Source organism: Brachyistius frenatus, unplaced genomic scaffold (assembly GCF_029030835.1).
Source record: "Brachyistius frenatus isolate BFR_SWC_R1_liver_20210118 unplaced genomic scaffold, ASM2903083v1 Contig_90, whole genome shotgun sequence".
NCBI lineage: Eukaryota > Metazoa > Chordata > Actinopteri > Embiotocidae > Brachyistius > Brachyistius frenatus.
In genome coordinates, this window is record NW_027210689.1 from 922624 (window position 1) to 937039 (window position 14416).

A 14416-nucleotide genomic window follows, 5' to 3' on the forward strand; every position below is an offset into this window, starting at 1 on the left:
TAAATTTGATTGCTTTCTAACTTAAGATAAGGCCCTACCATTTCCTTTAGTCTGCTGGCATCACCCCTAGCAAAATCTGCTGACGACGTTGATTTGCACCCCGAGGCATATGTAAGAGTATATGGTTGTTGTTGCACTACATGAGAAGCTCCGATTTAGGCCTGTTTTCAAACCACAAATTAAGATGTATTAACTGTCATGGGGTAACTTTCATGAAACCTGGGAGCTAGAGACGGACTGCCACAGGATTACCCGCTTTGGAAATAGTAAAGGTCCCGCGAAGCGGGGGGCCAGGTTTTGGGACTCAACTCGGAGGGGAAGATTTCAGGTTGAAAGCCAAACCTTTTGGCCAGGGCAAGAGGAGGGCGCTGGAGTGCGACTGCGCACTCTTCAGCTGGGTCCGTTGTGCCAAAGCCCAGACGCGGCGAATCCTACGAATCAGGGCATGGACATTTGACCTCCTGGTACAAAGTACCTGGAGGCACACTGGAAGGGGGAAAGACCCGAGGAGTCGGGTAGTGTGTTGCGCACTTACTCTACCCAAATTACGTGTTGACGCCAGGAGATGGGTGCTGGGAGGTCAGGCAATAAAAAGCCGTCTCAAGCTCCTGATTCAGGGGCTCAGTTTGTCCGTTACACTGCGCTCAGCTAAGAAATTTCAAAAAATGTGGTACAGTCCAAAGTTATTTTAAATACTAGACAAAATTCAAAGGAAATAGATAATGAGAAAGAGAAACCGAGAGGTCTATCTCCATTCGCTTCTTCCCTGATTCTTTTCGCACAAGAGAACAGTCTAGCAAGGGTTCCCACAGTTATAAGGGAACAATAACCTTCGTCACTCATTCCCAAATATTGCAAATGGAATCCACATGCTATCTTATCTTTATTCACACACCTTTTAAAAATAAAATCAAACAGTTGATCTATTGCATTACTAATACAATTACTAACTAAGCATAAACTTTGAATAAATTCCAATTAATACTGTAAACTTTCCCTTAAACTCCTCCTAAATGAATGAACAATGTGCCGGAAGTCATACATCCAATAATCTAAATCATTTTCATTATAAAAAAAAAACTGAGAAAAAGATAGGCAAAACCTTTGCTTGTAGTTTGATCTTTGTCATGGTTGTGAGACCTTTAACTCACTTACTGTCGATAGGAGTAACACTTTTAACCACCACAGAGAAAGTTGATAGCAAAATTAATTGCGTCCCTATTGATGTTTAACTTGACTCAGCTTTTGATTATAGACTTGATCACAATTAATGAGTGACTTCCAAGGACTGTAGGCAAAAACAAGTGTCAGTCCACTCTTACTGAGGACCCATGTGTGTATTAGCTGAGGCGATCAAAGCTTGCTGCTGAAGTTGTTTGCTGTGACAGACCCCAGCTGTATAACTGCATTTTTCCCACTGATCTTTGCTATTTACAGAAAACCTTTTTAAAAATTGTTTGTATCTCTTTAAAAGTCCACTGTTGTAAATTATCAAGTCATCTCTGCATAAAATATAATTTCTTTCACAGGTAAGATAATAGTTAACAAAACACTAAAAATTAAGGCAAATAATTATCAAATATGTTTACTCCTAAAGCTAAAAGCTGGATCAAATATGCTTCACTGGGAAATTGTGTCCGATTACAACTGATTTCTTACTCTGAGGTGCCATATAGACCCCGAGTTGCCTCTAAGTTGTTGCACTGCCTGTAATGCTGTTGACGACTGAAAAAATATCACTGAAACTAAACTAACTGTATATCATTCTGGTTACAAGTGTTTACTGAATGGGTAGGCTGAAGGAGTAAATATGACACAAACAGATTGGCCTGTTGATGAATGACAGGAGAGATGACCTTTGACACATGGCTGATTCAAACATTTACATTGTTTGCATAATGTTCTTCTATTTTCACTCTTTTACATGAAGTATTCCAAACTTAATATTAGGGGTCGGTATTTAAGTACAAACTGATCCAAAAAAAATAAATCAAATACTCAAATTTGCAACACATACCTCACAATCTGTCAAAGTGAGGCAAATGCACATTTATTTGCATTTTTTTCAAAAATCTGATTGGATCAAATTTTTGTATCATCTCCTTTCTCAGACTCTGCCATTACTTGATTACCACAACTCAAAAAACAACATACACTGTTGATGGTCCTAACAGTCTACTTAAGTAAACAGTTGTAGTCGAATCTGTAAAATGGCTAAAGAAACAAAATAGACAAAAGGTGGTCATTGAGAATTTATGAAATGACTAATATGTAAACAGGTGTACTAACGCTTTAGGTTAATCAACAAAACAACGGTTGCAAACAAAGCATCATGCCATTGCCCAATGGAACAGTATCTACTGAAGGGATTAAACAGGATGTGAGTTGATATTGAGTGAGTGACGGATTTACCTGGAGCACTGAGCCACAAGTTTTTCTGCAGGGAGAGAGCGAGCTGACGGCTGATCAAGGAGGTGGCCATGACAAAATGGCTACGGACAAGAAGTGTGAGGAGAGGCAGAAACTGCCCTCAGGGTTTCACTTTTCCAAGTCACCTACAAAGAGAGAGAGAGAGAGAGAGAGAGAGAGAGAGAGAGAGAGAGAGAGAGAGAGAGAGAGAGAGAGAGAGAGAGAGAGGGAGAGGGAAAGAGCGAGAGTGAGAGAGGGAGAGAGAGAGAGAGAGAGAGAGGGAAAGAGAGGGTGAATTAGTGAGACATGTCTATGAAGTGGACAAGACAAAACCAACAGGTTGTTTAGTCCACTAACTAAATGGGAATATGGTGTCACTCAAAGCTGCCATGTTATATATTTAGATGTATTTGTCTGACTGGTCTTTGTCACTGTGATCAGCTAAGACTGAGTTTATTCAATGAATAATGGCTGTGAAAATCAAAGACAGAATACAAAATTTAAAATAAATTGTTTTCTTTTTTCTGCCTTTTTTTTTTAGACAGAAAAGAGAACAAAAACTAGAAAAGGAGAGATAAATGTCACTGATGGGCTGCCAGAAAAAGCTGGTGAAAGTTGGTATGGCACTGTAGGGCTAATTGAAAATGTAAAAATGAGAAGCTTTGTGAGTTGTCCCTTTACCGGTCAGCTCAGCAAGCTTCTGATACAATCACACCTTAACTGTGTTTGAAGGAAACATTTCAGTTCACCAAGATCTATTAACTTCCAAAAAAACCTAATATTGCCTATTTTTAGCTGCTGACACAAATATGACAATAAACATTTCATCAACGCCCCATCAGTTTAAAAATCAAACAAATATTCATTTCTTCTTCTATAACAGTTATAATTCTGTAAGAATATTCTGCCTATGTTTGTGGGATGAACTGATATTGTTTAAATATGGGAATAATAGGCACATTTTCAGACACTCTCTCCGGGAAGGCTTTCCTACTGCTGTACTCATTAAAAATAGCAGATTAAAGACCATCAAATGAGCACTTCGGCTGGACTGCTGTGGTGACATTATTTTATGATAAAAAAAAAAAATAATAAGGGCAGAGTGAGACAAAGACAGGCATGGCTGTCTGTGCTATCTCATCTTGCCATCTCTTATGTAACACTGGTAGCAGGAACAGGAAAATTCCAGTTATCTGCCTTCACACTGAGTAGAAAACCCTGACTGCTCTCATGCACACGCACACGAACAGCGCATGTGAAGCGTACACACACAAATAGAATTTTGCATGCGCATTCACACACAAATGGTTTCTTGGTAAGGCAACACCTCATGAACTGGATGAAACTGGTTTAGATTGTGAGAGTTACACAAGCCTGCACCTTCATATGGCTACGAGGGGTGGGGTGGGTTATGTAAGGGAATGTTTAATAAAGTGATGGAGGCTGGCTGAGGGGACACAGCCAGTTTGAACTACGATCAGCTGGAATCGAAACACAAAGAGGGGGCGGAAACAGCACCAATGCCAAATGGAATACTTGAACTGAAATAGAAGACTTCTAATGTGTTCTCTGTTGTGCAGTGGTGGAGATTTGAGTGGTCCATCAACCACAAAGAGGATTTTACCCACTGATTATTAAAGCACCATAGAAATTAAAATGTTCTTTACACTACTTTAAACTTTGTCTGATGTTCTGATGTACAGTGATGATGGGAAACTTTGCTTTTTTTGGCCTGATTTTGACTCCGTACACACCTGGGCAACCAGGACAGATTGAAATCCAATCTGCTTAGGACACATTCAGAGGTGGTCTGGGATGCATGTGGCCACATTTGTTTAGCAGTGTGTATGCGTTGGGTCATCAATGCGTCCTGCGACACATTTAAAGACAGCTGATGTCCTCTGAATATGCAGTAAAGAAAAATGCAGCTCTCAGTGGTGCGTTCTTGTGTTTGTATCTGACCTGTTGCTTCCCCGTGTTTGGCCAGGGACACACCTCCTGCATGGCTTTGTGCATTAACTCTTCCGCACTGCAAAGCTGCAGCTCGCCTGCGTGTGTGTCCACACCGGCTGCGTGTCAACAGCGATTCTGCGGCTGCAGGTCCTACCATTGAATCTATCTTGATAATGGCCAACAGGATTGAATTAATGAGGTCCGACAAGTAATGAATTTCAACCAAAAAGCAAATGCGTTAAATTTAGTTTACCCTTGTTCCAAGCAAGACACACAGACACACATAGGGACACACAGACACACATAGGCACTCACACTGACACACAGGGGGAGAGATACAGTGGGTACGGAAAGTATTCAGACCCCTTTACATTTTTCACTCTTTGTTTCATTGCAGCCATTTGCTAAAATCAAAAAAGTTCCTTTTATTTCTCATTAATGTACACTCAGCACCCCATCTTGACAGAAAAAAACAGAAATGTAGAAATTTGTGCAAATTTATTAAAAAAGAAAAACTGAAATATCACATGGTCATAAGTATTCAGACCCTTTGCTCAGTATTGAGTAGAAGCACCCTTTTGAGCTTTTGAGTAAGGAGGAAGCTATAATCTTAGCTATAAATTTCACCTGAGTTACACAACTTTTTGTGACCACTGGTACAGCACATCGATGGATTGTCCATGGACACGCCTCACATCAAACTTAAAGTGTTGCAATTTAAACAAGAATCAAACAAACTAAACTGCACAACTGCCATTTAAAGCCTGACCTTCTCTGACTGGTTTTATAGTCTTCACAATTTTACAACAAAACAGAAAACAAGACTAAGTCTGGACAATGAATGAAACTCCAGAGGGCTTTCAATTGAATTTGAAATATATAAAGTTAGTTACTGCATTCAGCCTACCAATCATGTAACTTTATCACTTACTCAGTCCCAAGTGGGAGACCTGCGCTCAGTAGTCTGTCTAGCTCACAAATCACAATCAGGGCAGCCCCTCTGACAAGGTTATTTGATCCAAAAGTGACATGATGTCATTATTGTGCAAATGAGTGATAACCAATCACGCAAACCTCATCCTTCCAAATTTTGTGCGCGGGCCCCCTGATTCCTCCGAGAAGATACTGCCCTGTGCAACTGCCCATGTCGCCCATAACTAAATCCACTTCTGCTCAATGATTTGTTAAACTAATGGTACTCCATACACTTAAACTTCCGAACAATGGAATGAGATAACAGAGGCCATAACGGTGTGATTCAAAAATATTAAAATATACTGGATTTTTTTGACAGTCACCACAGATAAAAGTTATCCAGCATCATCAAAGTCAGACACCAGCTGCACATATGCTCTTTGACCAAAGGGAATCAGGTGGCAGCTTACATGCACATTTAGAAGAGGTGGCGGATTGATCAAGTCTGAAGTAGACTATTACAGAGGCAACAGTTTATTATATAATTACAGTGGTGGTTCAAGCTTGCATTGGTAGAGAATGTTTTTAGAAAATTATTTGACCTTTATTAGATTTTGTTTTGTTGTATCATGTTGTATAACACTGTTATTTCGGAACATGAATAACTCTGAATGTTTTGCCCTGTCAGCCATGACTACAGAAACCATCTGAAAAGGCATGCTATTTCAAGCTACAGACATCTAGTGGATTTTCTAGCATAAATCACCTAAATCGAATTGTAGAGGTGGCTGAATCAGATATAGGGACACAAAAAATTTGCTCTACAAAATGCTGAGCAGAACGTTTTAGGTTTAAATAAGTCCAATTTAAAAAGAGGACTATTAACGGATAGCTATCCGTTAATATATGGATGGATGGATATACGAAGTCACATTCAGCCGACCATTATCACTTGCTCTTTGACAAGAGTAGCTCATACATCATTTTGTCAGAGAATATATCATAATATATGACCAGATACCGACATAAGCTTATTTGAACATGCATACTGAGAGCACATACAAAAATATCAAACATACAGTAACAACCCACCAGGTACAGCGAATACTTGGAGTACTGGATGACCCAATGAAGAACCTGTTATTGTGGGTTCTGACTTCAATTTCTAGAGACATCTCTTACAGAAACATTGAAAACGGTGTTTTTTTTCATTACAAATCATATTCAGGGTTAAACACTACTTGTCTGATCTTACTAATGCAAAAAAGACTTGCATACATGCATTTATTATGGATTTGATCAGCTCATCCAGACCTAACAGAACTCTTGTCATCTGGTCTGCGCATTTGATTGTTCTGAAAGTTACATGTAAATCTAGTGAAGAGGCTTTATTTTTGTTTTGTGTGTTTTTTAATTTATTTTAGCATTTGCAATACCATGTCCAGACTATATTATGCGCTCCAGACCGTATTATGTGCTCCAACATTAACAATGCAGACAGAAAACCTTCACGGTTTCTGATGCATTTTTCTAACTTCATTTTACGTTTTGTGGCATTGCACTCTGCACATCAAATTTTGCTTGCTTGTTTATGTGTTTAAAACTAGTCTGTGCCAGTTAAATCAACTGCTGTTCTACTGTCCTTGAGTGAACTGACACTGCATTGATAAGATAACTGTTGTATAACTGCTGCACTGTGTTGTTATTGAACACTGAGGCTCGTCGACTGCACAACGCAGCTACAACCTCTGCAGACATTCAATCCTAGGAATGCATAGCTGCTATCAGTAAAATAAATGATAATGACATTCTAGAACTATTGTTAAGCTTTATTTTAATAATAAAACACAAAGTAGGTTGATTGCAGAATAATAATGCACTGGTATGTATGTGGGTATGTATGTGTCAATTACTGTGCTGGACGATAGGATTCTTGATTCTTCTCAGTACGATAGCGAGACTCTGTATCTGTGAGCATACAGAGCATACATAACAGGATGTGTGATCATCTCTGCAAAAATTCAAATAATGGAAGTCAAAGAATGGCCTAAAAATTGCTAATACTTGTAACGAACTTATCACGTGTTTAAGTAGTACACAAAGACTAAATCCTCAAAATGTTTGATTATAATGTGTATCCACATTATATCCACCATTGAGTTCACAAAGCTCCTGAAGCCGCTCACTGAAGATACTGATCTTGAACAATTAAGAGCATGCAAGGGGCAATGTGGGGTGGAGGAGGGTGGTGGGGATGGGGGTGGGGAGTGGCTGCCTGCAGTGTGTGCACTAGCTTTGAGTGACACCGTCACGTGGCTCTGATTGGTTGTCTTGATTTGGTCACGGTGGACTATTACGAATGGCATTAAGAGCACTTGGTGGAGACAGAGGAGTGTTTTTGTTTTGTTTTTACAGATTTTGTGTCTCATAGTACTATCAGAACATAGTGAGAGTCATAGCAAATATGACAGAGATATTTTGCCTGGCTAGTGCTCCTCAAATCTTTTAACCACAACAAACATAGTTCCAGCGTGTCCACACATCCAGGACTTGACCTAAAACCATAAAGGTCCCATTGAATCAATTTGAATCAATTTACTCCTGCCTGAATGACATGGAAACAATTACACTTATTTTCCAACCACATGCTGCCTCTCCTGGAACATGGTCTTCATGTTGGATAATCTCTTGATCCACACAATTGCTTACTGGATCCTTTCCACCTACTTCGACATAGTTTGGATGATATAAATGTTTTGTGCTTAAGGTTTACACCTTAAACTTGGCAACAGCCTTGTGACATTCTGCTGTCAAACAGCATTTCTGTCATTTTTCTCATCTAATTATAGAGAATGGACTAGCCTTGGATGTCTGACTTTTGCTCTCCACAGAGGAATCTGTGTCTGCTGTTTGCCTTGCTTATCTACGGGATTATTTCAGAACATGAATAAGAAGTTTGTAACCTCATATGTTTTTAATTTGTCCATTGTCCCACTCACATGGGAGCAAGGAAGGCTGCACTGAGGACGTATGTGTATCAGCTTTGCTAAATCAGTCAAGAATGCTGCGTTGTGTCAGATTTCTTGAATGTTGTATTTGTAAGTGTTTTATGGGGTTGCTGGTGTTATCTCTTTGCAACTACCATTTTCCATTTTGCATTTGTTAACAGTACTGTAAGTCCACAACTCTGAATGTTTTGCCCTGTCAGCCATGACTACAGCATAGAATGTCGCTATATATATAAAATGGTTAAGGTTAGCATATCAAAGGCATGGTACCAATGGTTACCATGTTAGTTCCGGTTCTCAAAACCTATTTCCAGCAAGAACAGTCAGACATCCCCACATATGTTGGTGAAGAGCAGAAATGGTGCAGATTTCTAGAGTTGAGTAAAAAGCAGAGGGGTATTTGTTGCAACGTATACAAGTGATCTGCACCAATAAACAAACACAACAAACTTTTACCACCCTTTCAAAAAGTAGCGTGAATTAGCACCGAGACAAAAGCAAGCCTCTTGTGGTTCTTTCAAACTCCAGAAGCTGTTGCTCTGTTTGCCTTTTTCAGTCATTGCAGAGTCCTTCCTATGATAAATTCAACTATTTGCACTAGTGTGCAATAGTCAATTTGAGTACCATTACATCTTGATTGTGGTACTCATTATAAAAATATCTGTTACTGTTATCTAGTTGAGGTGTAAATGTTTAATCACGCCGTCTTTGGAGAGAATCAAGCAGGGTTAGCTTGTGTAATAAGCAACATGGGCAGTCACCAGGGGCACAGAACATGGAAGGGGCATGAAATGACTATGTTGTGACAATTGAACACTAATGGGCCGTTAAGGATCCGCGTGTAGTACTTAGTGTTGTCTAGCAGTGAGGTTGGTGATAGCAATCAACTGAATACTCCTGACCCTCCTTTTCCAAGTCTGCAAGAGAATATAGTGGCCATGAAACACTTGAAAAATGCAAAAAGCCCTTTCTGAAGCCAGTGTTTAGTTTTTCTGTTCTGGGCTACTGTATGAACATGGCATGCTTTCACAGGGCCACATTAAACACGATTGTTACTGTCATGACAACACTGCCAGCAAACTGCCATTTCTTCCTCCACTAAATCCAGAGACTACGTTGCTAGTATGACTTGTGCCAACATATTTTGGCAAAGTTATTTTTGCTCAAAGCCACAAGACCATAATTGCTATACACCGCCACAAATACCATTGCTTTTTGCCCAATTCAAAGACTGCCCTGTTCAGCTGCTTCCTCCATCTCCATCACTACCTGCTGCTGGCTCAGTCGCCCCCATACAAAGCTCCTCTACCTCCACTGCTAATTCGGAATATCTTTTTCTTTTCCTCTCATATGCCTCTTCAATATGATCTACCCACGGCACTGTCAGCTTTATGAAATAAACTACATGCTGATTTCCCAGTCTCTACCTTTATTTTAACACGCTAAAAGCTTGCCTATCTGGGCCCTTTATTGTTTCCACTCTTTTCTGCTCTTACTTCCACTCTCCTACCACTGAACATAATGGACAGGTTCCATCCTCAGCTACCCACCGCTTGAGGTTCTGTGGCGATGGAAGCACGTCATAAATGCGTGAAGGCAAGGTTCCCTATCAAGTGTTCCCTGAACATATCTGTTTGCAGTCAGTTACTCACCAGAAAACAAAATTATGTGAAATAATTTTTTGATAAATATTCTTGGATGCATGTTATGCCTTATTAATTGTATTAAATGTATAATGCAATACTTCCTGGTGTTGATCAAAATAAGAAAAATTATATTTGCGATAATATTTTGCCTCTTGCTCAGCCCTAATTGAAGCCTAAATTAATGACTGTCTGGAAAGCTTCATCCACAATAGTTTCATAATTTAACATTACTAGAGAGTGAATAGTTCTGCCTGTTGTATAAAGTCAAACAGCATAAATGCCTTCAATGACAGGGAACTAAATCCACATAATCAACATGAATGAATGATCTTGCAATTGCAATAATAATGCAAATTTCACCAATCACCGCAAAATTTGTCTGAGCTTGCAATTTTGCCAAATTACCACGATTTTTCCACCGAAAACATTTTCAGAAGAAGCTCTTCTGAAGACACTTCAACACAAAGTAAGCCTTTCCAAACAAAACGTCCTCTATTAACAGAAGTAACTCCTTATTTCTAGTCAATAAAGTTTTTTACCTCTCCTCTCATTTTCACAACAAACTCGTTATGTGGGTTGACTGGAAAAACAGCAAAACCGGAGTGACAGAGGTTAATGGCAAATTTGGTCATATAATGAGGATTAAGCAACCAATTGTCATCCGTCCCTTGGTCTGCCGAATAACTGAAGTCATCATCGGTCAGCTGAATACGGCAACTTCCTGTAATGATTTCAAATTAAGAGCCCTCGTTGCAAATGAAAACCTTTACGGTGTTTCATACACAGTCCAGCCAGGTTTTTACCTTGTCTTGTTGAATATTCGCATTTCACAAAGGTTTGCACATGGATCAGAACAAATAACAGAGGTTTCTGCATGTTTATCATGATTTAAAACAAAACCACTTGCCTGTACACAATAGGCCTACATGTTTAAGTTATCTCTGTTTAGTTTTGTAGTCCTCGTTTTGTATCTTCCACTACATTGTTAATGGCACTGTAAGTACACTGACACTTACACTATAAGCTGTTTACAAATTAATTGCAAAGGTTAACGTACTTTTCTCGGTTAAAGCAATTGAGGTCCAACCAAAAAAAGCTATCCACAAATCTATGGAACATTGTAGACATACAAAAGCCTCTTGAAATGCAACCTGACAAATTAAAAAAATAATAGTTAAATTTCCTTACTTGCTGATCTCAGTTATCCAGCATGAGTTAAAACACCTCCACAAGTCCTTAACTGAGCTGCATGGATCCTAAAACCAAATAAAAATATACTGAAATCCTTAATAACAAATGTGCATGCTATTTATGCTGATACATGAAATAGTTATTTTCAAATGTGTCGATTTCATAATGGCCATCCCTCAACATGCTGAACATTGAGTTGCTGAATCTTAAACCAAATGTGAAACCAGTCTTATTATGAAGGTAAATTATGTTGGAGCAGTCGCTGTAAGGAATAACGTTGCAGATTTGGATTAATTTACAATGTCATGATTTTGTGCTCCTGCAACAGTGCAGCCAAGGGTTACCCTAACCCAGTCCATAAAAAAATAATAATGGTGTATTCAAATGACTAAGACGTTTTTAAACTTGTTTGAAGGAAGCTGTTTGCTTCAGTGTTTTTTTTTACGATTCTGGTATTCTTTTGAAAAATCTGGTTCCGACTGGATCTGGCTGGCTCACAACATCAGAGGTTATGTATTAATGTAGGTGGGCTAGGATAATAACCAATCTACGTTAAGAGGCTATGTGAAATTAAGACAGATGTTCTCATCAAAAGCTTCCCTGTCGTGGACGCTGCAGACTGCTGCATATCCAGATGCTGTCACAGTTCAGCAGCACGCGCACAATAACCGATACGCGAGTGTCAAGGCGACACGACAGTGGTTTGACTCGTGCTACTTTTTGTTGCAGGACCGGGTGTTTAAACGGCGTGTAAATGATTAAGGCTTTCAAAAAAACTTACCGTTGGTCCAGTGACAACAGCGGGATCAGCACGTAAAAAGAAAATCCTCATACGGAGAGCGGGACAGCTGATGGCAACACGGAGTCTGTATCTCTGGCAGCCAGGCCTGCTGTCAACAGGAGGAGGGGCTTATTGGGGTTTTTCTCTGCCTCACTCCATTGTAAAACAAAACCACTTCCTTGCATTTACATACAGCTCTATGTCTCAGGAACATAAACAAGCTGCAGTTTTAGCGGTTTAGTTTTGGGCCTTTAATGCTTTAATAGGAAGAGAAATAGGGGCAAGGCTACGTTGACATCGACCACCCACCTTATGCTCTTCCCACTGTGGGAAGAAAACTCCAAAACAGATCATTTCTCGTTAATGGAAATGGCAACTTTCATCCGCATAGGTTACAGCCCAGATCTGATCCAGAATTTGAGATTGGGCGGAGTGAAGATCAGCAACAACAAAGATGATTAAAGAACGTTTGGTAAATATCATGCTCAAGCCTGCCTTACTAGCTGCGTACTGTGTGACATAACGGGTGGATTTCGTGGTGCTTGAAAATTTGCTTTTTTTTTTTTTTTTTTTTTACATTTGTGCATAAAAATGACTTGAAACATCAAATTTTCACAAATGTTCTTAAAGTAGAGGAAAAGAACCCAGTTAAACAAATGACACCAAAATATTTAAAATATAGCTGTTGAGGAAAATTGTATTACATATTGCATTTGAGTGGCAAAAGTATGTGAACCTCTATTGCAGTTAATTTGATGTAGAAATTAGACTAAGGTGTTTTCAGTCAATGCGATAATATTCATGTGAGTGGGCACGACTCAAAAATATTTCCCTAAACACAAAAACATTTCACAGAACACAAAAAGAATTCAGAAAACATTTCACAAACCAAAATGTGTAGGACAACGCATGTTGCTTGTGATTGGACAGAACCCAAGTCAATGTGCTTGCAAAATCCTGATCCTCCCATCATAGGCCGACTGTTTCTGGTCCGAGCATCTACTATGTTAGCCCGCAGGGCCAAAATTCCTTCAAGCTGATGTAATTGACCAGAAACATTTAGTTGCAGTCATTACTGCACAGGCTGGTCACACCAGATATTGACAGCAGAAGTTTAACAGATATGTGATTTTGGAGGATTTTTTTCAACAAAAACATGAACAAGTATAATATTTTAGTCTAATTTGGTTAATTGGGTTCTCTATCTACTTTTAGGACTGCTGTGAAAACATGTTTTAAATCAAATTTGTACAAAAACAGAACATTCTGAGAGTTCGCCAACTTTTAAGTACCACTGCCTTCTTACAACTACAAGCTGTATATATATTTGTATATGCCTCTCTTAATGGGTAATATATTTGTAAAATGCACAAGGTAAGTGTTGATCCACCTGTGTTTGTAATTTTAGCAGCATCCCTTTAACGAGATCTTCTTTGCCGTTTGAGCGCGCTCAGATGAGACGACGGGCGAAGGAGTGATGCTTCGTTCAAATTGAACTCGTGAGCTTGTGGTTACAACATGGGAAGTTGTGTGCACCGTATGCTTGGCATTCAAGTGGTTAATTAAAAAAAAAAAAAACACCATTGGCCACTGCAACATGGACAGCGTTAGAAGTCAGAGGCCAACAATTTAGCAAGCCAACAGGGTGATAACATAATGAAAGAAATGCAAAGGCACCGAGGGAAAAGATGAGGCTATTAGTAACATTACCTCCGACGTAAACTGTAATGTAAGTTATGAAGACAAACTCTACATGACTGAAATTACAGGATATTAGCTTGCCATCTAAAAATAACCTCCATGGCCTCCAAATGACCTTTTATTGAAAAAGAAATGTTAGCTTTGACTTTGATTTTAAAACATTTCAATGTGTAGATTTCTATGCCTATGGTGGTCTTCACAGATCAGAGTCCTCTGACCTTTTTCGGTTCTTTACAGTGTCCAAACCAGCAGCTGATTCACTGGGCTTTGCTTCAGCCCTGTAGTCTGGACATTCAACATATCAAGGGCCAGGACAACTTGGTGGCGGACACATCGATTTTGGCTCATTGTCAATAGTGCTTGTATAAAGTTGTGTTTACGTCCTGTCTGCTCTGTTCCCATCTTCCGAGGCCTATTTCTTTCCTCTTTTCTCTTTCAATCCATGAACCAGAAACACAAAATACAACACAGGAGACCCCTAACTGTTGAACAGATGAAATCCTATATTAGGCAAGAATGGGACAATAGTTCACTTTCAAAACTCCAGCAACTGGTCTTCCCAGTTCCCAAACGTTTGCAGAGTGTTGTTAAAAGAAGAGGTGATGCGACACAATGGCAAACATGCCCCCGGCCCAACTTCTTTGAAACGTGTTGCTGTCATTAAAATTCAAAGTGAGCAGAAATTTTTCATAAAACAATAAAATTTCTCAGTTTCAACATTTGATATGGTGTCTTTAGTCTATTTTCAATTAAATATGGGTATACATGATTTTAAAATCATCACATTGTTTTAATTTCTATTTTACACAGCA

The 14416-nt window shown here is 39.2% G+C and overlaps 1 protein-coding gene and 1 long non-coding RNA gene across 3 annotated transcripts in view; one reads left to right on the forward strand and one right to left on the reverse strand.

Annotated features, from left to right (window-relative positions):
• Nucleotides 1–12028, reverse strand: part of abat (4-aminobutyrate aminotransferase) — a 31439-nt gene extending 19411 nt beyond the window's left edge. Inside the window, exons 1-3 of one of the 2 annotated variants that reach the window (XM_069710147.1) lie at nucleotides 11904–12028; nucleotides 11120–11187; nucleotides 2413–2555 (exon numbers count right to left, since the gene is read on the reverse strand). In XM_069710147.1, the coding sequence (XP_069566248.1) occupies nucleotides 2413–2482 (70 nt within the window). In that variant the 5' untranslated portion in view covers nucleotides 2483–2555; nucleotides 11120–11187; nucleotides 11904–12028. The remainder of the gene's footprint in view (nucleotides 1–2412; nucleotides 2556–11119; nucleotides 11188–11903) is intronic. The other variant, XM_069710146.1, reaches the window with a different exon arrangement.
• On the forward strand, nucleotides 11991–14326 carry LOC138627668 (uncharacterized). Its single transcript, XR_011311406.1, has 2 exons — nucleotides 11991–12375; nucleotides 13842–14326. It is a non-coding gene; the product is annotated as an uncharacterized lncRNA (long non-coding RNA).
• Nucleotides 14327–14416: the final 90 nt, after the last annotated feature.